Source organism: Candoia aspera, chromosome 1, assembly GCF_035149785.1.
Source record: "Candoia aspera isolate rCanAsp1 chromosome 1, rCanAsp1.hap2, whole genome shotgun sequence".
In the NCBI taxonomy this organism is placed as follows: domain Eukaryota; kingdom Metazoa; phylum Chordata; class Lepidosauria; order Squamata; family Boidae; genus Candoia; species Candoia aspera.
The window spans coordinates 325,063,261-325,084,906 of record NC_086153.1 but is presented as its reverse complement, the minus strand read 5'-3'; the positions used below and the strand labels follow the sequence as shown (position 1 = coordinate 325,084,906).

At 42.5% G+C, this 21,646-nt stretch overlaps 2 protein-coding genes across 4 annotated transcripts in view; one reads left to right on the top strand and one right to left on the bottom strand.

Annotated features, from left to right (window-relative positions):
* The window catches only part of L2HGDH (L-2-hydroxyglutarate dehydrogenase), a 22,023-nt gene extending 7,160 nt beyond the window's left edge, over positions 1 to 14,863 (bottom strand). The window contains exons 1-6 of one of the 3 annotated variants that reach the window (XM_063290557.1): positions 14,382 to 14,863; positions 13,565 to 13,680; positions 12,571 to 12,722; positions 4,372 to 4,503; positions 1,673 to 1,835; positions 389 to 423 (exon numbers count right to left, since the gene is read on the bottom strand). In XM_063290557.1, the coding sequence (XP_063146627.1) occupies positions 389 to 423; positions 1,673 to 1,835; positions 4,372 to 4,503; positions 12,571 to 12,722; positions 13,565 to 13,680; positions 14,382 to 14,839 (1,056 nt within the window). In that variant the 5' untranslated portion in view covers positions 14,840 to 14,863. Of the gene's footprint in view, positions 1 to 388; positions 424 to 1,672; positions 1,865 to 4,371; positions 4,504 to 12,565; positions 12,723 to 13,564; positions 13,681 to 14,240; positions 14,330 to 14,381 lie in introns of those variants that run through there. The other 2 variants (XM_063290558.1, XM_063290559.1) reach the window with 2 other exon arrangements.
* DMAC2L (distal membrane arm assembly component 2 like) lies at positions 14,582 to 21,646 on the top strand. The gene is made up of 5 exons (XM_063290560.1): positions 14,582 to 14,672; positions 15,907 to 16,019; positions 18,996 to 19,204; positions 20,623 to 20,794; positions 21,513 to 21,646. The coding sequence occupies exons 2-5, from the start codon at positions 15,913 to 15,915 to the stop codon at positions 21,625 to 21,627; spliced, it is 603 nt and encodes a 200-aa protein (XP_063146630.1). The 5' UTR covers positions 14,582 to 14,672; positions 15,907 to 15,912; the 3' UTR covers positions 21,628 to 21,646.

Sequence of the window (21,646 nt, the reverse complement as noted above, 5' to 3'; positions counted from 1 at the left end):
CAGAAATATGTTTAAAGACTTTAGGATATATTGCTGTTATTATAAAAACAGATACTGATGGATCTTTATTATTAAATTATTAATAATAAACTCTGTATATACATTGCTCTGTATATGTCGTTTTTACCTTAATACATCTTCCCATTTCATCACTAAAAACCTGTGAACTAAATTAATATACAAAACAGCACTCTAAGTTGAATGTAATATAACAGTAACTAAAGTACTAACTTACTAAAGCCAAATTAAGGTAAATATTTTTATTTATATTTCAAATTTAGTCACCGCCCATCTCACTCAAAAAGTTCTCTAAACTCTTTTTCATGCTTAACAAGTAAAAAATACCAGAAGGTCAAATATATGTACTTAAAAAAAAAATTGAACTTACCTTTGAATTTCTAACAACAATTGGATATTTCATCCCTATAAATAATAAGATGAAATAATTTAAATGGGTTATGAAGCAATTGTTTTCTCCCTTGTAAAACACTAAAATCAAAATGATAGTTTCTAAATAAAAAGTGGGCTCCTCTGGAGCCATTTTCTTTTTCTTCTTGTAGAAGTATCTTGATTAAGCTGCAGGCATATGGAGAAAAACCTGACTTCTTTGTAATATATATTCTTAAGAGTGATTTACGTCCGCAAAAAACTTATGTTTCCTTTCTCAGCCTTTGTTTAGTTTGAGCCGCATTCAGCCCTTCTCATATAGGCTATGTGTGTACTTTGAAGTACACTTAAACCATTTTAAGCAGTACGCAACAGGTTGAAAATAAAGATCTGAGCTATAGAACTCCTAATCATCCAAAACAGGGAGTCAAGCAACATTATATAAAATATCAAGTCTCCTCTGAATCAAACTTAATTCCAGATGACTTATGGACACATCCATGTAGTTTGCTTGGCGATAATACCTTTTGAATTGCATTTTGCTCTCCCCTTGTTCTGTCTCCCTTCCTGCCTTTCTACTTACTCAAATAATACATGTATTACTAGGTATCCTTTGCTGAAAATGGTCAGAAAATATTTTCTTATGAATTCTGGAGGTGATGAAACATAAAGCAACCTTTTCTTGCTGAATCCTATTTTAGTAAAAGGTTTTAAAATATTGATTTCAACCAAGTAGCAGTCCAATTTCTTTTTTAAAAAAGTTATTCTTTATTAAATTGAAAGGAAGAAAGTTGTTGAATTGTCCTATTTCCCAGCTATAACTCCTCTGCCTTTAGGATGTGAATGAGTTCTAATGTGACACTGAGCATCTACAAAATTTACAATAGTTTTTGAAATAGATCCTGGAAATGCAACCTATAAAAATATAATCATCTGAACCATACCACTTATTCAAATCAATCTAAGCGTTGAAGGCAATTTCAACCTGCAAGATCTTCAAATACATAGAAAATTCAGTCTGGGTACATGGACTGTGCTAAGCCAGGATTTGTTAAACCTTGGTTTGTTGCATATCTTATATTGGGCTGGTTCATTTTGAAGAGTTTCTGGAGCTTTAGGAAGTGAAAGCCAGAGGATTGTGTCTTGGGGCTGTAAAGGGGATGGTGGCGGGGCACACCCTTGGCAACCCCAAATTAATGCATGTGAGTTCAAGGTCTGCATGTGACAGTGAATCCTGAGGGGAAAACACAAAGGTGTCAGAAATAAATTATTTACTGTAGATTACCTTCTTTACTTCCGTCAGCACTTTCCTTTGCCATTTCCATGTCTTCCACCTCAAACTCCGTCAACACAGTACCTCCAGTTGCCTGAAAATCTTCAGCATAGGCTAGGGCCACCTGCCTGTAGTTCACAATGCCGGTGCATGGGGAATCCAGAGCCATCAACCCCTGAAAAGGTGGACGCAGGGACAACACTTCTGTTCACAGGGTTCATATTGAAAGAACAAGGAAGACAGAAAGGGGCCATTTGAATCAATGCAACTTTCAGCAAGGCACCCTACATGCTTAATGGGTCGATGTGGTTACTCAGATAGTGCTGGTCACAGGCACGGGATGACAGAAAGGCAACTTAAGACACATGAAAGTGGCACTTGACTAATACTTAGCACAAATCAATATCCTAACAGTCAGGAACCACGCTGAGATGAGGAGTAAGTCTCTAGTGTTTTATTACTGCTACACTAGACAGAAAATCCTAACAAACTGAAGAAGTGTGAGAAAACCCATACAGATAAACCCCAAAGGTTAAGGCGGGTCTGATCTGTGTCTCTTTGAATGGCTGCTTAACTCCTCACTACTACACATGCGTTTCCCCCCCTGGATGGGGGCCCCCTCCTGCTCACCATCAGTGCTCATGACAATCAGCTGTTCAAGAAAGCTTTAGAACAGGCTGCCTTATTTATTTATTTATTTATTCTTCAAATTTTGCCACCGCCCATCTCCCCCCAGAAGAAGGACTCTGGGCAGTTATTCCCAATAGAGTTCTTGATACCATTCCTATCTTTTAAACCAACAATTGGTAAAGAGACTTGGTGAGGTAAGATACTGAAGGCCGACATATACGGCTTGAAACTTGTTTCTGGAAGTCAACCATTGGTCGAGTAGCAGTCTGAGAGAGCAAAACGGGGGATTTTTGCCTGGGACTATCAAGGAGAAGGTACAGACAGGGAAGAAAAGAAGGTAGGTTCCTGTTTCTGAGCAACTGACTGGGTGTGATTGTTGGAGGCTTTGGAGAGTGGACTTGCTTTTCTCTTTGAGGTGAGTGTTAAGCACATCCTGGGGCTTGATTGCAACTGCAGCGAGTTACTGACTCCTGATCAGCCGCAGACTTGGCTGGGAGGAGATCTTAGTCTCAGCTACAGCTCTTCCAGAGAAACAACACCTGGAAACTTGTAACCAGAATAAGTGAACAAATAAAAAGTTTTGCATGGAAGACTCCAAGCACCATGGACAGTGAAGGAAGCTTCATGATGATCTGTACGGTATGTGCAATGTTTGTCCTTCAAACAGAAAACCAAACTATACCTGCTGGAAGTGGAAGCTTGTGTCCTTATTAGAAGGTAAAAGGAAGAAAGAGTTTATACAACATCAGACATGAGGGAAGGTAGTGAGTTTCTCACTATGACAGGTAAAGCAACTCAGCAGGGACAGAGAAATGATATGAATGTCAAAGAACACAAGAAGGAAGCCAAATGAAAGCTTCTGATCCAGAGATGCAAGAGGATCAGAAGTTAAGTGCCACTGGTAGCTCAGCAACTTGCTCTAGAAGCCAGTGCATAGCCTCCACCTTGCCAACCTCCACTTCATGGAACGGGGTGGAAGACACTCAGGCCCCAATAGGTCAGAGAACCCAGGAACCACTTTGAGAAAGAAGAGGCACATCCTGGTAATGTGTAATTCCTCAATGAGAAAACTGAGGCTAGAACATGCAGATTTGATATGACGTCACAGAAGATGTATTGTCTTCCGGGTGTCCATTTTCAGAATATGATAGGCTTTCAAGATTCTTCAAGCCCACTAATAGTTGTGCCATCTATTCAGCTGAGGGTGAACAAAAATGCCAGAAAAGGCCTCAAAGATTTGTCCAGAGACTATGAGGCCTTCGGCAGGAAGATGAAAGAATGGGGAATGCAAGTAGTGTAGTTGTCAGTTCTTCCACAAAGAGAAAACAGGATCCTGGAAGTCAGCAAATGGTTATGTAGATGATGTCACCAATAAAGATTTGGGTTCCTCAATCATGAACTGTGTTATCTACATAAAGGACTCTTCATGAAAGACAGGTAACATCTCATACAGATTGGGAAGGATGTGTTTAGGAAACATCATCTCATCATCATCATCTCATGAGAAGGACATTAAACTACAGCAAAAGAAGAAGGGTAGCAAAAGCCCAGAACCAAATATACTACAAAGGATGGGGGTCAACAATGCAGGAGTCAAAGGGAGAAGAATGAGGAGGGATTAGAAACTGAAAGGAAAAATGTAACAGTGAAGCTTATAGCAGATACCACTTACAATCTCAGATATTTCTGCACCGATCTCCAGAGCATTAGCAATAAATAGAAGTTGAAATCATAACATAGGAGGATAAATATGATGTCTTAAGTATCACTGCAATTTGATGGAATGACTCATTATCTGAATAAGCTCTAGTCTTCTGGGGCAACATTCTAAACAGACTCAACAGAAAAGGAGAGGAAGTTGCACCATATACAAAGAAAGCATATACCTGCACAGAAATTCATGTACTGGAGCATGGACATCCTGTATTTAATTTTCTGTATTTTTCTATTTGAATTTTATGTACTAATATTGTTAAACTGCATGGCGATAGTGACTTTGGACTTTGTTCAGTACCACCCCACATTTAACAGGTTACCTGTATGGAAAAGATTAGATACCGCAGAGCAAGAAAGGAGCTTACCCGACAGTAGGGTTCCTTGGCTTGTATTTCTTTGGAAGTGATTAGTTTCAGCCCCCGTACGTTATTCTGTATCCCCCTTTCATAAAGTGCCTTGAGTCTTGGAATTTCTTCATGTTCAACTGCAACAATCAGCTGCAGAGGAAATAAGAAACTAGAGCAACCACAGAATAAAAAAAATACCACGGAGTAGCAACATGAAACAACCACATTGTGAAGTATGAAACAGAATTAATATTTGATTCAACTAGAATTTAATTAAAATGGCAATATAAATTAATTCTGATTCATGATTTTACTTAGCTGGAGGCCCTGGTTTCAGCAGGACAGGCTGTAACTAAAAGAGTACTGTACATTTTTCAAAAATTAACATTTGTAGCTGATGTTACTTTTTTTTAAAATAAATTAGGAGTGTATGGGTGTTATAAATTTGCTAAGCTCACTTACTATATTTTTATCCTACTTTTCAGACAATCACTTTTTCCCAAAATGGCTCATAGGAATTAAATGAAAAACATGCCTTGTGCCAAGCTATGAAATAAACACAAAAATAAAGGCCCACAAGAAAAAGGAGTGGAGGGAAATCAGTTATTCAGACCAAATAAAGTAGTGGGCCACAAGAATATATGGATTAGATTTTTTTTATCCCGTCTTTATTATTTTTATAAATAACTCAAAGCAGCGAACATACCTAATACTCCTTCCTCCTCCCATTTCCCACACAACAACAACCCTATGAGGTGAGTTGGGCTGAGAGAGAGTGACTGTCCCACAGTCACCCAGCCTAAGGCGGGACTAGAACTCACAGTCTTCTGGTGTCTAGCCTGGAGCCTTAACCACTAGGCCAAACTGGCTTTCACATTATATATAAAATATATAATAGACTAAAGAGATTAGGGAAGATCCACAGATCAGTTATATATGAGCTCACTAATATTCCTAATGAATATACACTGAATGAATATACACTGAATATACACTAATATTCCTAATGAATATACAGTGGAGGTGAAGAATAGATTTAAGGGACTAGATTTAGTAGATAGGGTCCCAGAAGAACTATGGACAGAAGTTTGCAACATTGTTCAGGAGGTGCAACAAAATACATCCCAAAGAAAAAGAAAACCAAGAAGGCAAAATGGCTGTCTGCTGAGACACTAGAAGTAGCCCAAGAAAGAAGGAAAGCGAAAGGCAACAGTGATAGGGGGAGATATGCTCAATTAAATGCAAAATTCCAGAGGTTAGCCAGAAGAGATAAGGAATTATTTTTAAACAAGCAATGCACAGAAGTGGAAGAAGACAATAGAATAGGAAGGACAAGAGACCTCTTCCAGAAAATTAGAAACATCAGAGGTAAATTCCAGGCAAAAATGGGTGTGAGCAAAAACAAAGATAGCAAGGACCTAACAGAAGAAAAAGAGATCAAGAAAAGGTGGCAAGAATATATGGAAGACCTGTATAGGAAGGATAACAATATCGGAGATAGCTTTGACGGTGTGGTCTCTTGAGTTAGAGCCAGACATCCTGAAGAGTGAGGTTGATTGGGCCTTAAGAAGCATTGCTAATAACAAGGCAGCAGGAGATGATGGCATCCCAGCTGAACTGTTCAAAATCTTGCAAGATGATGCTGTCAAGGTGATGCAAGCTATATGCCAGCAAATTTGGAAAACACAAGAATGGACATCAGATTGGAAAAAATCAACTTATATCCCCATACCAAAAAAGGGAAACACTAAAGAATGCTCAAACTATCGAACACTGGCACTCATTTCACATGCCAGTAAGGTAATGCTCAAGATCCTGCAAGGTAGACTTCAGCAATTCATGGAGCGAGAATTGCCAGATGTACAAGCTGGGTTTAGAAAAGGCAGAGGAACTAGGGGCCAAATTGCCAATATCCACTGGATAATGGAAAAAGCCAGGGAGTTTCAGAAAAACATCTATTTCTGTTTTATTGACTATTCTGAAGCCTTTGGCTGTGTGGACCATAACAAATTGTGGCAAGTTCTTAGCGGTATGGGGATACCAAGTCATCTTGTCTGCCTCCTGAGGAACCTGTATAACGACCAAATAGCAACAGTAAGGACAGACCATGGAACAACAGACTTGTTTAAGATTGGGAAAGGAGTGCGGCAGGGTTGTATACTCTCACCCTACCTATTCAACTTGTAAGCAGAACACATCATACGACAAGCTGGGCTTGAGGAATCCAAGGCTGGGGTTAAGATCACTGAAAGAAACATTAACAATCTCAGATATGCAGATGACACCACTTTGATGGCTGAAAGTGAGGAGGAACTGAGCAGCCTCATGATGAAGGTGAAAGAAGAAAGTGCAAAAGCTGGGTTGCAGTTAAATCTCAAAAAAACCAAGATTATGGCAACCAGCTTGATTGATAACTGGCAAATAGAGGGAGAAAATGTAGAGGCAGTGACAGACTTTGTATTTTTAGGTGCAAAGATTACTGCAGATGCTGACTGCAGACAGGAAATCAGAAGACATTTAATTCTTGGGAGGAGAGCAATGACAAATCTCAATAAAATAGTTAAGAGCAGAGACATCACACTGACAACAAAGGTCTGCATAGTAAAGCAGTGGCATTCTCCATAGTAACATATGGCAGCGAGAGCTGGACCATAAGGAAGGCTGAGAGAAGGTAGATAGATGCTTTTGAACTGTGGTGTTGGAGGAAAATTCTGAGAGTGCCTTGGACTGCAAGAAGATCAAACCAGTCCATCCTCCAGGAAATAAAGCCAGACTGCTCACTTGAGGGAATGGTATTAAAGGCAAAACTGAAGTACTTTGGCCACGTAATGAGAAGACAGGATACCCTGGAGAAGATGCTGATGCTAGGGAGAGTGGAAGGCAAAAGGAAGAGGGGCTGACCAAGGGCAAGATGGATGGATGGATGATATTCTAGAGGTGATGGATTCGTCCCTGGGGGAGCTGGGGATGACAACCGACAGGAAACTCTGGCATGGGCTGGTCCATGAAGTCTCGAAGTCGGAAGCGACAAATAAACAATCGTAATATATATATATATGTGTGAGTGTGTCTGTGTGTATGAATGATACAGTTTCAGCTGATCTTTCCTTGCTGGTATTCTTTCTTGATAACAACTGCTCATTCTGATTTCGTTGAATCAGAGAACAATAAAAGAAACCAGGGTCTCTTGCTCTTCAAAGTAATTGTAAGAGCTGAATTTGCTACAGGTATTGTATACCTGCTCCTCCTCTGGGTGATATAAGTATCAGATTGATTCTCCCTTATCATGAAAAAGAGTTGCCCTATACCAGATGTTTCTTCAATATCAACTCCAAACACTCCAAGAAAACAGAATACTTTTATCTTATCTTGTTCGCCATTAGGCCTCCACTAAATACAATCACAGACTCAGCAGGTGGCAGGATCTACTTGTCATGGCTTCAAAGGTAAGCAAGGTCAGGCTTGGTTAGTACTGTATTTGGATCAGAGCTCACCATGGAATTTGAGGAATCTGCAGGTTATGTGGTGAAGTTGAAAAAAAGATCTCAAAAGAAGTCAATGGCAAAACCCTTCTATACTTTTGCCAAGAGAAGTACCTGGATATATCAGTGTAATCATCAGGACCTATGCTTGAGTGTGAAGTTACATTTATTTAATAACTTATTTAAGTCACTAAGAAAGATAACACATGCGAAATGGAGAGCCATTTGGTGGCTAGAAACCAGGAGACGGTGAGTTCTAGTCCCCTTGGGCACAAAGCCAGCTAGGTGACCTTGGGCCCATCACTCTCTCTCAGCCCTAGGAAGGAGGCAATGGCAAACCACTTCCGAAAAAGAACCTTGCCAAGAAAACTGCAGGGACTTGCCAGGAGTCAAAGCCTGACTCAAAGGTGCGTGTGTGCGCACGCGCGCACACACGGAATAAAAGGCATTCAATTTAGTCTTTATTTTGGGGATAGTTGGAAGAATTTAGCAATAGCTTAGGGTATGAAACTAATGCAAACAACCTGGTATGATATGGTTGAAATTTCTTAAAGCCTAGTGTCTAGTATTTTGGGGTAGACATCTCAAGAACATTGCACTATTCCAGCCAACTGCTTAAAGTAAAATCTTCAATGCCTTCCTGTGATTAAAATTACCTGTACATTCTTCCTGCCAATTTAAAAAACACCTAAATCCCTGACCACAAGATCTAATTGTAACCAGTTGCAGCTTCAGGGAAGTGTCATATTACTCACCCTTGCCTACCAATAAAATCAACTCATATACCATTTTGTCTTTTCAAAGGCACAATTATTCTAAGATAGATAGATAGATATTTATTTTATTATTTATTTATTTATTAGATTTATGTCACCGCCCATCTCCCCCAACGGGGGGCTCTGGGCAGTTTACAACAAAACAACACTAAAAACACAACCACCTAATTTACCATTAAAATATAAATAAAAAATGAATATAAAATCCAAGTGGAGATGGAACACAAACACTAAGGGGTGCTATGGTGCCAGCCATCCCCAGGTGGAGCAATCACTCTCCCCTTCCCAAGCAAGGCAGCAGAACCACGTCTTCAGTTTCTTCCTGAAGTCCAAGAGCGAGGAAACCTGTCTCACCTCCAGGGTCAAGATATTCCAAAGGGCGGGCACCAATGCAGAGAAGGCTCGCCTCCTGGACCCCGCTAGATGAAATTCCTTTGCTGATGGGGTCTGTAGCATGTCCTCCCTGCCTGACGGGTGGGGCGGGTCGATGTTAAGGGGATGAGATGGTCCCTCAGGTACCCTGGTCCCATGCCATGTAGGGCTTTAAAGGTGATAACCAACACCTTGAATTGGACCCAGAAGCAAACTGGTACCCAATGCAGCTCACGTAACGGTGGTGTCACATGGGCTGACTTTACAGCACCGATAACTGTCTGCGCAGCCGCATTCTGGACCAGCTGAAGCTTCCGAATACTCTTCAAGGGTAGCCCCATGTAGAGTGCATTGCAATAGTCTATATGGGAGATGACAAGGGCATGAGTGACTGTTTGGAGGGCATCTCAGTCCAGGAATGGGCGGAGCTGGCGCACCACCCAAAGGTGTGCAAAGGCCCTCCTGGCCGCGACTGCCACCTGCTCTTTGAGAAGGAGTTGCGAGTCCAGGAGGACCCCCAGGTTCTGCACTGGTTTCGAGTGGGGAAGTGCCACCCCATCCACAACCAAAGATGACAACTTCCTGGAACCCAAGGGGCCATCAATCCACAGCCACTCTGTCTTACCACGGTTCAGTTGAAGCCTGTTGTTCCCCATCCAGACTCCCACAGCCCCCAGGCACTTGGAAAGGGTGGAGACCGCATCACTTATTTCACCCAGGATGGAGATATACAACTGAGTATCATCGGCATATTGATGATACCTGTCATGTCCCCCGTTGTGATGTATACATACATCACAACGGGGAACATGCCTTTCCGGTGAAGGGGAAGGGGGAGGAAAGAATCAGTGCTAATCCCATAAGCACTGAAAGACAAAAACAGATAAAGGACAAAGGAGCCATACCTTTGCCCTGACCCAGGAAGCCATCATCCTATCTCTCTGACATCTCTGCATTACCACGGGGGACACACCTGCTCCGGACACAGGAAGAGGACAGAGGTAATCAGAGCTAATCCCCCTGATCGCCCATCGAGACTCCGGAATCGCCCCCTGATCGCCCATCGAGACTCCAGGTCACCGTCGGTCAAGACTTTGGGACAATGGGGGGTGGGGAAGGATCAGGTCCGCACCGCGGGTATTTACCGGCTACCTCGCACGCCATGTGCTCATTCCCGTCTTTCTCCGTGTCTGCATTCTATTATAAATAAACCAGATATCCTTAGCCCTGGCTGGTGAGTCTGTGTTTTTTATGAATAAGGCAACCATCACAATACCTCATCCCATGGTGATGGATGATCTCACCCAGCGGTTTCACGTAGATGTTAAATAGGAGAGGAGAGAGTGCCGAACCCTGTGGCACTCCACAATGGAGGGGTCAAGGGCTGGATCTCTCCTCTCCTATCACCACCAATTGGAAATGGCCCTGGAGGAAGGAGGTGAACCAGCGCAAAACTACACCGCCCACCAACTCCCTGAGCCGCCCCAGAAGGATACCATGGTCGATGGTACTGAAAGCTGCTGAGAGATCCAAGAGAGCCAGGATGGATGCACTCCCTCCATCCCGCTCCCGCCAGAGATCATCCATAAGTGTGACCAATGCTGTCTCCGTCTCATATCCTGGCCTGAAACCTGACTGAAAGGGGTCCAGATAATCCGTTTCCTCCAGAATTCTCTGGAGCTGCAACCCAACCACTTTCTCAACCACCTTTCCCAAAAAAGGAAGGTGGGAGACAGGGTGAAAATTGCCCAGTATAGTACAGTCCAGGGATGGCTTCTTGAGGAAGGGGTATACCAGCGCCTCCTTAAAGGCAGCCAGAAATACCCCCTCCCTCAGGGATGCATTAACCATCACCTGGACCCAACCACAAGTCACTTCCCGGGCTGATTTTATCAGCCAGGAAGGGCATGGGTCAAGCTGACATGTGGTTGCATTCACAGTCTGGAGAATCCTATCCACTTCCTCAGGCCCAACAGGATCAAACTGTTCCCAGATAACAGGGTAAGTACATTCCCCTGGCATCTCCCCAGACTCCACTTCACGCTTAGAGTCCAACTTAGAATGGATCTGAGCGATTTTATCCTGCAGATGCTGTGAAAACTCTTCCGAATGGCCCTGTAAGTGGGTCCCCGAATCTACCTGACCCAGAAGAGATCGAGCGTTCTTAAACAGGGCCGTTGGGCGGCATTCTGCGGATGCAATAAGAGCAGAGAAATACTCACATTTCGCCGCTCTTACTGCCACCAGGTAGGCCTGAATAGCGGCTCTATGTGTTTGGTCAGATTCAGTCTTTGTCTTCCTCCAGCGACACTCCAGACGTCTCTTAACCCTCTTCAAAACCCTCAACTCCTCCGTAAACCACAGGGAGTGATGGGTCGAACAAGGCAAGAGAGGTCGGACAGATGCGATCCTGTCCAAGGCCCCGGCCGCGGCCCTATTCCAGGTCATGGCTAGGACCTCTGCTGGACCGTGCAGCAGGCCCTCGGGAATAATCCCCAGCTCCCTCTGAAACCCTACTGGGTCCATCAGTCGCCGGGGGTGGACCAATCGAATGGGTCCTGCCTCTCTGCAGAGCGGCACAATAGAATCTCAGGGTCACCAGGGTGTGGTCTGACCATGACAATGGGGACAGATCTAACTCTCCCCTCAGATCACATTGCTGCTGCTCCAACAAGAAAACCAAGTCCAGGGTATGACCACTGTCTTGAGTCAGGTCCCGAATAATCTGGGACAGGCCCATAGCTGCTATGGTAGCCATGAACTCCTGAGCCATCTCCAAGGCACGTCCCAGGGACAGCATATTGAAGTCCCCCAGAACCATAAGCCTGGGGAACTCCACTGCCAACCCCGAGACGGCCTCCAGCAACTTGGGCAGGGAGGTTGCTACGCAGCAGGGAGGCTGGTACAGTAGCAACACCCCCAACTATTCTTGGGATCCCAGCTTGAAAAACAGGGTCTCACAACCGGCCACTTGAGAAGAGCCTGAAGGCCCCTGAAGGCCACTAAAGTGGCCCCTGAAGGCCACTAAAGATTTGCTGACAAATCAGATATGCTGATTTGTGCTCATATGTATTGCAGCTACAAATATAAAATAGCAATAAAGCAATGGATCAAGAGAAATGGAGCTAGTGCAATCATACTCATAAGAAGTACACACAAACAAGCTTATATACTGGTTTCTGATGTTACTGTATAACAATGACGGAAAAGACTAACCAGTAACATTTCATTCTGTGTAACTTTTAAGGCTGCAGATTACATAATGATTGAAAGTTGGTTCAGTGATTATGAAACAGTAATAAACAAATTAGAATTGAGAGGAAAATAAGAATATGAGTACATGGATAGAAAAAAATTCCAGGCTGCTGGTATCTAACTTGTTGCTGGGGCCCAATTCTCCGTTTGGATAATAACAGCAATAATCACATATCAAGTGCATTAGAGCTGTAGTATAATTGAGTCTGCTTCTCTTTAGAATCATTTGGAAGACCCCACTGTAGCTACTGCCAACAAAACTTCAAATAACCTAATCATTTGTATTAGTTGTTGTTTAAGATTAACAGCAAAAATTTCAGCACTTACCCTACCTTGCCACATTGTTTATATGGGATTCCTTTTTGGTCACAGTATTCATAGCAGAGAACAGCTCCTTCTACACACAACTTTGCTTTTAGGGATCCAGGTTTATAGTAGATTCCACTGTGAATAACACCACTGTTATGCCCACTTTGATGGAGAGCTAAATAGAAAGTTACATCTATCATTTGATTGATCTTCCAATATGTATAATATTTTGTTAATCAAAATATTATAGAATTATTGTTTTACATAGTTTCATTATTAGTTCAACAAAAGACAGCAAGGTAAAATAGAAGCAAGCCTAAAAATGGCCACATAGCATGGATGATAGGAAAATTGTATAAACATGTATGTTAAGCAGTAAGATTAAGAGACTTGAACTAAAACACCAAGCAAACAGAAAATACACATTTGTTTTCATGGCCTATTCCTGATTTTTGTCTGAGAGCGTCATGGATGTCTTATACAAAACTATCTTGACTTTATGTACAATATACAGGGGAACTATATAGATATGATGGGCTTCTATTTGTCAGAAAGCTGTAGGAATCACATCAGTCTATGAAGGCAACAAATCCATATCCTAGAAGTAATTCATCAATTTTCCATTCAGTGACCACAAGAAATTACATTATCTGTTTTTAACAGATTTTGTCTAATTGAACTACAGGTAGTCTTTTAACAACCACAATTGGGACTGGCAACTCAGTTGTTAAGCGAAGCGGTTGCCTAGTGAAACCACAACTGTGCTTATGATCTTACTTCAGCTTTCCTTTGTTTTATAGATCTGTGAAGGTTGTAAATGCAAGGGTTGATCACAAAGTTACTTTTTCTTTACCTTCGTAACTTCAAATGGTAGCTAAGCAAGGCAGTCGCTAAACGAGGACTACCTGTATACTATTTAATATCTGGGAATACTGTTCCTAGAAGTTAAACGTACTGTATGATGAGTAGAAATAATACAGGAGTCTGTCAACTCTTTTGCAAATTCAGATATCATACCTAACTCCTTTTCCTTTTCGAGTACTGCAAAAACAAGGGACGGATGCCGCAGGCTAAGCTCCCTGGCCGATGCCAGACCCACAATTCCACCACCAATAACAACAACATCAAAGGTACTGTAAAAAATAGGGTTGAAAAGATGGTTCGCAAGGCATGTGCTCCAGATTTGGAAAAAAATATTTTCAAGATTAAAACCTTTTTTATTATAAACTGTAACTTAGTATAAACTATAATAGTTTACAACTATTAGACAATGATTGTCCATATTGTACTAAGCCACATATTGAATAATCATGGTCTTCTGCATAAGTCACAACTGACTGGGTTCATACAAGCTAAACCAAAAACTGTGGCTTAAACTCTAATAGCAGGATTCATCCAACATACTGCACTGATCAGACATGTCAGCCAGACAAAGCTCATTATGGCTTTAAGTGTAATCTGTAAACCCAGCCAATTACTGAATTTTTATATTTCTATTTAGTAATACTGTACTATATAGTAGTAAGTTCCTGGCATGAAAACAAAGAAGGGCTGGTGTAAAGATACATCTCAGATTCAAACGAGCAGAGAAATAATCATGGCCGAGGCAAAAGTTCAACCCATGCTGCTTCTCTTTCCCCGGCCCTTTAAGGACTTCCCCCGCAAAGGACAACTCCCCCTGTTGAATGTCTACCTAGCAGGCAGCTGCTAAAGTTATCCCGGCAGAGCCCCCGCTCGGCGCTCCAGGCTGCCCTGGGGCAGGGGTGTCGCTGCTCACGGGGCTCGACCGACGCCAAGAGCTGCCCTGCGCGGAGCTCGCGAAAGGACGCCTCACCTCCTGTGTCGGCCATTGTCGGCGCTTAGGGGCCGCGAGGGCACTGCTCGACCCCCGGCCCAGCAAGGGCGCCAGGCCCCGCCGACGGCCCGAAGCCACGCCGGGACCATAGCGAGCTCTGGCGGGCGCGCGGGCCAGTCAGCCCAACTCCTCCTCTTTCTCCGCTCGCTGGGAGGGGGCAGATTGGAGGCCGGCGCAGGGCCGGGCCCGCTACGACTCGGAGGAGCCCCGCTAACGCGGAGGGGGACGCCAAAGGCACCGCGCCATCCCGCCTCGGGCCTGCCGCCCCGGGTGCGTTTTTCCACGCTGTCCCGCCATTCCGGCCCGTCGGGAAGGGAGGCAGCCGGGCCCGCTGGGCTTCCCCCTGCAGGGAGGGAAGGCCTTGGAGAAGCGCCCCCGCTCGAGGCAGCCTTCCCGCCGGCGGCGTTATCATCCCGCTGAAGGATGGGCTGTAACATCCCTCGACCCTCTTTTCAGCAGCCCGCCTCGCTCTCCCACGGCCGGCGGAGCTAATCCCAGGGGGCATAAGTCCTCGCACTGGTTGCCTTCGGAGCTGGACCGGGGAGACTCTTCCATCGTGCTAAGTTGCTGGGCAGGCCTGAAGGCCTCACCTACAGGGTGGAGTTGTGGGGTGAAGGAGAGATGTGGAAGGGACTGGCGCAGACTTTGCCTTCTAGCCCCAAACGTCCGAGCTTTTACGAGCTGTTACATCAGCCATTGTCCCTCAGACTGTGCCTCTCCTCGCTTGCAGTATGGAGAGAACTGTCCTAATTTGCAGCAACTTTGTAGGGATCATGCAGAGATAATGAATGGATAAGTTGATGCACTGAGCCATAATGTGCTTTTTTTGTGCAAATCCACCCATATATGGTTCGTTATCATGGGCTAGGGGTTACTGTTCACAGTGGAGTGGGCCTGCCTACTATGCATAGCCCCTCTTTATGTACGTTGAGCCAGTTTGACCTTTGGACCAAAATAGGTTCCACCCTTTGCCTAGAGATACAGGGCAGATGAATGGGAATTGCAGTTTAACAGTCTGGCCCAAGAGCCCCCAGATGGAAATAAAATTTGGATCATATTGTCCACCATGTTCAGTCTTGCATTAGTGTCAGATGAGAAAAACAGAAAAGGCCAACGTTGGTTTTTTTATGGAAATAACTTGTTCATGGTTGCTTCCCTGTTGTGGTTGGTAGCCTCAATGGGCCTTTTTCCCATATAAGTATGTTTTGGACTGAAGACGAACAGTGTGCTCCTAAAGATGTCCATTCAAAAGTACTGTAAGTTGTAGTGAGTTCAGTAGTTCTTACTCCTAGGTTAAGTGAGTCCCTTTTAGTCACATGCTAATATTGGCAGCCTAAGGATAAACTTTGTTAATGCATAGCCTGTTTTTAACTTTAGAAAACGCGAGCAATAATGTGCTTGACTTCGTTAATGTGTAGCCTGTTTTTAACTTTAGAAAACAAGAGCAATAATGTGCTTGATTTACGGAAATCCACTGAGCTGTTATTACTGTGATCTCTTTCAGAAGTTGATGATGTTGACTGAAATGCTGAAAGGCCAAACAAGATTGTTAAGGAAACTGCCCCCTGGTGGTCTGCCGAGGCATTTCTGGGGATGGTTAAATGCAGTGTTCAATCAGTAAGCACAGGCAAGAAAAATAAAGTTGTTTCCATAAAGGACACTAATAAATTGCTTGTACAATGCTAGCTGAAACTAGTTGCAAATGGGTTTGGTATCATCACTGCCTTCTCATCTGCCTTGAGAATCATAGTACTCTGAGAGTGAGAATTTTCCTAGCTCTTTCACAAAAGTGTGATTGATAGATTATAGATAGATAATTCCAGCTCTCAACCCAAGTGCATTCTCTTTGTGGAAGGGAAAGAGATGCTTTTCTATCCCAGGCAGCAAAATGTGAGATTTAAGCTCAAATGGCAGTCTTACCTCCTATGCAGTAGGCTGAGTGATGCTTTTCATACATTGAAATTAGTTGGGGGCCTGTGCTTTGGACCTCATGCAAGCACAGGTCTCTGCAGTAAAGGAGACTGGATTGTTAAATTTTTGAAGGTGCAGAGCCCTACTGATCAGCATGCTTAGGGAAACCAAATGATAGAGTGACTGTACCCTTAAAACTGCAGGTAGATATTCAGTGCTTCCCAGTGAGTGAAGATTGGTATCTTAAACAGGAGTCCTAGCATAATTTTCTGTGTACAAGGAATTTTTTGGTTAAGTGAATGTTCAGCTAGTCTTTGATTTCTGAGTTGAAATCTCAGAGGCTCGTTGCTCTGAACATATAGATCTTAGCCCACCAAACTTGAGGTTACAATCTTCTAGTAGTGTTTATGTATGAACTCTCTGGGGGTGAAGTGTCTCTTTTGCTTCTTTAATGTGAACTGAGTTGAACAATATTGCGATGTCATATAGAGGCTCTTTAGAAGATGGAATGGCCAAGTTGAAAGCCATTTTTAATTCTTGTTTTTAACTGCATTGATTATATTCTTGGTGTTTTTAACAACTGTAAACCACCTTGAGTGTTTACACAAACAGAGAGGTAGTGTAGAAATAAGTAAGTACTCCTGTTTGATTACAGTAGAAGTAGGCAACCTTTTTGGTTTAGGGAACATTTGGTGAGTGCATTCACAAAATGGCTACTGTGGTAGCTCCTCTAGGTATTTTCCTTGATGCCTCTGGGAACTTAATGGAGCCCAAAGATATTTCATAGAAATAAGTACAATGCTAAAGTCTGGTGCTTTGTTTCACAAGTCAGGTGGGGGGCAGGAACTCGAAGAGAGGGGTCTGAGGGCACACTGGCAGCCACATTGCTTATCCTGAAATGCAGGAACGTCATCTTGACCTTGGCTGAGGTTGTAGTTTAAGATTAAACCAAGACGTTCACAGCTGAGGTGGGAGCCTAGATGCTGTGCTGTAATCTGAGCATAGTTTGCACACAAGAAGAAGGCTGACTTCATATAACATGTGATTGCTTGTCTGTCATCTAGTGTGTTTTATGAACTCAGGTACTGTGTTTTGCAAACAGTGGCTTATTTTTATGGTTTATTGAATAAACCACTATCCAGTTGTGCTTTATTCAATAAACTAAACAAATCATGGTTTAAGGTTGCTTAAACAGTGTATATATAGATATATCAATCCACCTTAAATGAGTGGATAAACCTGTATTTCATTGGAAAATGTTTCCATGCACTTCCAAGATATATCTGTTCTGTCTGTGTTATTCTTCATTCTTATTTAATATACTACCTTTTCACCAAAGGGCACTCAAGACAGCTAATTAATCTGGCAATTAGCCACAATTGAATTTGCCACAATTAACTTGGTTCTCACAACATATTAATCCACCAACAAAGGTTTTTAAATCACAAGGGCTGGATTCATATAGCAAACTAAGCCAAAAACTAAAACAGGAAATGTCTTAGTTCTTGTGTGAATCAATCCCACACTTACTGGTGGAAGTAGTTTATAAGTTACATATAATTTATTCTGCATCGTTTTTCTCTACTTTCTTTGTGCTGGGAGGAGGAGTTTTTTAATAGGAAAACTTTGACCTCCTTCCCCCAAGACTATTTTCCACTGTGACCTCCGCAGTGATTTACGTAGTGAATAATACACCACGTTTATTTTTAAGCAGCTTTCTTCCACAGCTATAGAGATGTACAAATGGTAAGGCTGGCCTTACCACTAGATCAACTAACACAGCTAATTTCTGAAGTCATGCCAGGAAAAGCAGCTGGTTGTCCCCAGTGTTTGGGAGATGAGGGAGGCTAGAGCCTTGGAGGTGTTTTTATCTAATTAGGCCAGCCCTCTGGAACAGCTTCCTGTAGGAAATTCGGTTAACCCCAACTTTAGTGACCTTCCAGAAGCAGCTGAAATAGAACTGTTCCATGGGGTTGGAGGGGGGGAGGATTGACAGCAGGTGCTGTTTCAAGGTGCTGTTTCAAGTCGTTTTTGTATTTTTTATTATGTATTGTTTTGCTAGCTATTGTGAGCTTGAGCTGAGGGTTTTTTTATGATCATAGTGGGATATAAATACAATAAATAAAATATTCCAGTGACTTGGTCTAACTAGTTAAAAAAAAGCCTCCAGATGCACTATAATTTGCATCAACAGAATTGGAAGAATTCTCCTTTGTCTTATTTAGGCCCAGTGGATTTAATCTGAGTGCTGTAGCATTAAGGGACAAGGGACATTAACAGATGCAAGATTTTAATTATACAAAGGAGATCTTTTCTTCAGGATTATAGCAGGTAAAAAAAAAGAATTAAATTCCTTGCCTGCTATGATCCCATAATTGTCACATATCCCCAGGACTTTTATTTGCATTTTTTCAAGCCTGCCCATTAAATTCAGATAAATATTTAATGACCATTTAATCCAGTGTTTCTCAACTGTGGCAACTTTGAGATGTATGGACTTCAACTCCTGAAATTCCTCAATCAGCATGATGTGTTGGGGAATTCTGGGAGTTGAAGTCCACACATCTTAAAGTTGCCAAGGTTGAGAAACACTGGTTTAATCTATGGCCCTTCCCACTGTTTATGTTGATCTGAGGATGCTGCATGTAGTGGAAAGAACTCATTGTGCCTCCTCCTCGCCAGGGTCGACCATGAGCGGATCCAGGCTGTTGGTCCAGACAGAGCAGCTTCAGAGTGGCTCCTTCGATGTGGCGCGTTGGTACGCTACCATGGCCAGGATAGATGGCAACAAGATTACAATGCACTCCCTATGGGGCCGTTTGAGAAATACAAGATCCAAGCAATCAATGCCACAGAATCTTGCATCATGAACAAAGGATTTGATTATCTGGGTATGTTGCTGAGCCTAACATAACTAATTTAATCTGTAAATGTTCCCAGACAAATTGCTTGATAAAGTTTGTTGTTTCCTTGCTTGTCCATTCCCTTTGTGTTGCTCTGATACAAGAAGCTTGCCCTTTTAAAGGATTGTGCAGAGGATATCATAGAAACTAGAGCCTACTTGGTATATTGCTTTTGTACAAGGTGAAGTCTCCCCAAGGGCAGTTCACTTTGTTCATAGTGCATGGCAGACATTTCATTTGCACCTTTATTACCTTGATAGTATCTAAGTGTAATCAGGAAGACAATCCCCCCCTTCTCCTATAACACAATCTCCTCTACCTATTTCATGTCAGTCTTTCACAGGATTACCAAAAGAGTGGATTTTATCAACATTCAAGATAAAGGATATAATCTCAATATATTTTGAGACAATAGGCATCCTTCCCCAATCCTATGCCTTACAAATGGGTTGGATTTCAATTCTCTCAATGCTCAGCCAGCACAAGCAAAGCACGGTTTGTTCTTAGCCAGGTTAGGGAAGATTGTGTTTAGGAATATAGGAAGCTGGCTTACATGTAACACTAAGCACAATGTGATTTTGTTTGGAGCATTGCAGGATGCTATCCATTATGATTTAGAGTTCTGTGCAAACCAGGAAACTGGACTTACACCATGTTAAAAATCCTGGTTAGTTACGAGTTTTGTCAAAATATTGGTCCAGCTAGGTCATTGACTGGCAATAGCCTGAACATCTACTGTATATAGGCAGATGCCCTGCCTGGAGATGCTAGAAATTGATCCAGGACCTTTTTCTGGCAATGTGTGTGCCTCATCTCAGAGTTATAGTCCTTCCTATAAAGAAGAATATCACTTTGACCAGAAGTTCTTAAAAAACCTTTTAAAAATTAGCTATAAGAAGTTAAAGGGTTTTCTCCTAGCTTCAGTTGTGAAAATAAAGTGTAAGGGAAAGGAACTTTGCATATTCAATTGCGGTCCTTATAATATGTAAGCCACAAAATTGGTATCATAATCATGAATTATCTGTGACCTCTCTGGATTTCTTTACCAAAATCAGAATGGTTTGATTTTATCTAACGCCAGTCGAAAGGCTCTACTTGCTGTACTTAATGAAACTATTGCTCACTGGCTGGGTTCACAAACATGCTAAGTCGTTATTTGTTTAATCATGGTTTATTGAATAAACTATGGTGGAATGGATTTTCACAATACATTAAGCTATAAACAATAGCTTTTAAACTCTTAATAGCTGGGCTCATGAAACAAACCAAACTAAAACTAAGCAAATGACATTATGGCTTAAAATGATGTGTGTCCAGTCAGTATGTGGGTAAGAACGTAAGTAGTCCTTCATGTAAGCCTTTTGTATCAAGCTCTTTCCTTAGCAAGAGATGTTATGCTATTTCAGATGGTCTGAAGCATCTTGAGGAAATAAAATTGTGCAAGTGCATATACATTGAGGATGAGTGCTTACAGCGGATTAGCGGGACTCCAAGCCTGCAGAACAGCCTGCTGCGTTTGTTTCTCATTTCTTGTGGGAATGTCACAGACAAAGGCATCATTGCATTGCATAAGCTCAGGTCTGTAAGCCAATTAAGAGAATTCTACATTTTATGAAGCAGTTACGTTGGTTGCATGGGCTCTGTTCCTCCTGCAGCCTACACAAATTAGAGATAGTTAGGTTCTTGGTGTTCTCTGAGCTTGGTTATTTTCCTGCATTACCGGCAGCCCTCAAAGAAGAGACACCCCCTCCCCCCAAGACTAGCAGGGCAAGCGGTTATATACAAACAGCTGGCAAACTCCACTCTCCCATGCACTGATGATGATACCTGATGATGGTAATGGGACATTTGCAGGAAAATAACCAAGCTCAGAGAACACCAAGAGCCCTACAGCTCAACCCTGAGCTTCAGATGATCTCTACTGTTGGAATTAGAGACTATTTACAATATGTTTACAGATCCACGTGTCTGTGTAGAACTCTTATTGGGCCACCATCTCCAGATGTGTGTTTCCCTTCGTGTTTGCTGGAAAGCTTATGTCAATTGATTCAGCTAATACGCTAGTCTCTTTGCTGGACATATAACGGCATATTTGATAGCATAAACGTGGACTTAAAATGTATAAATATTTGTAAGATTTTTTGGGGAGGGCAGACAGAGCATTTACCCTGTAGTTAAAATTAGATATTATTAACACGTGAATATCGTTAAATGGGCTACCTTTTTCTTTCTGTGTCACTCGGCAACTATTTTGCTAACAGTAATCTTCCTTCTCCTGTTGTTTAATCTCTAACAGCAACCTGGAATATTTGCTCCTGAGCGACCTGCCTGGGATACGAGAGAAGGAAAGAACTGTTCAGTTCCTTAAGAAATCCATGCCAGCACTAGAGCTGGAATTAGACTTGGAATAAAGTCCTTGCCATTCTTAAA

Coding starts and splice junctions, on each gene's coding strand:
- DMAC2L (XM_063290560.1), top strand. CDS start 15,913: ATGATGTTGACTGAAATGCTGAAAGGCCAAACAAGATTGTTAAGGAAA. Junction 16,020..18,995: donor TTAAATGCAGTGTTCAATCA/GTAAGCACAGGC, acceptor CCTCCTCGCCAG/GGTCGACCATGAGCGGATCC. Junction 20,795..21,512: donor ATTGCATTGCATAAGCTCAG/GTCTGTAAGCCA, acceptor AATCTCTAACAG/CAACCTGGAATATTTGCTCC.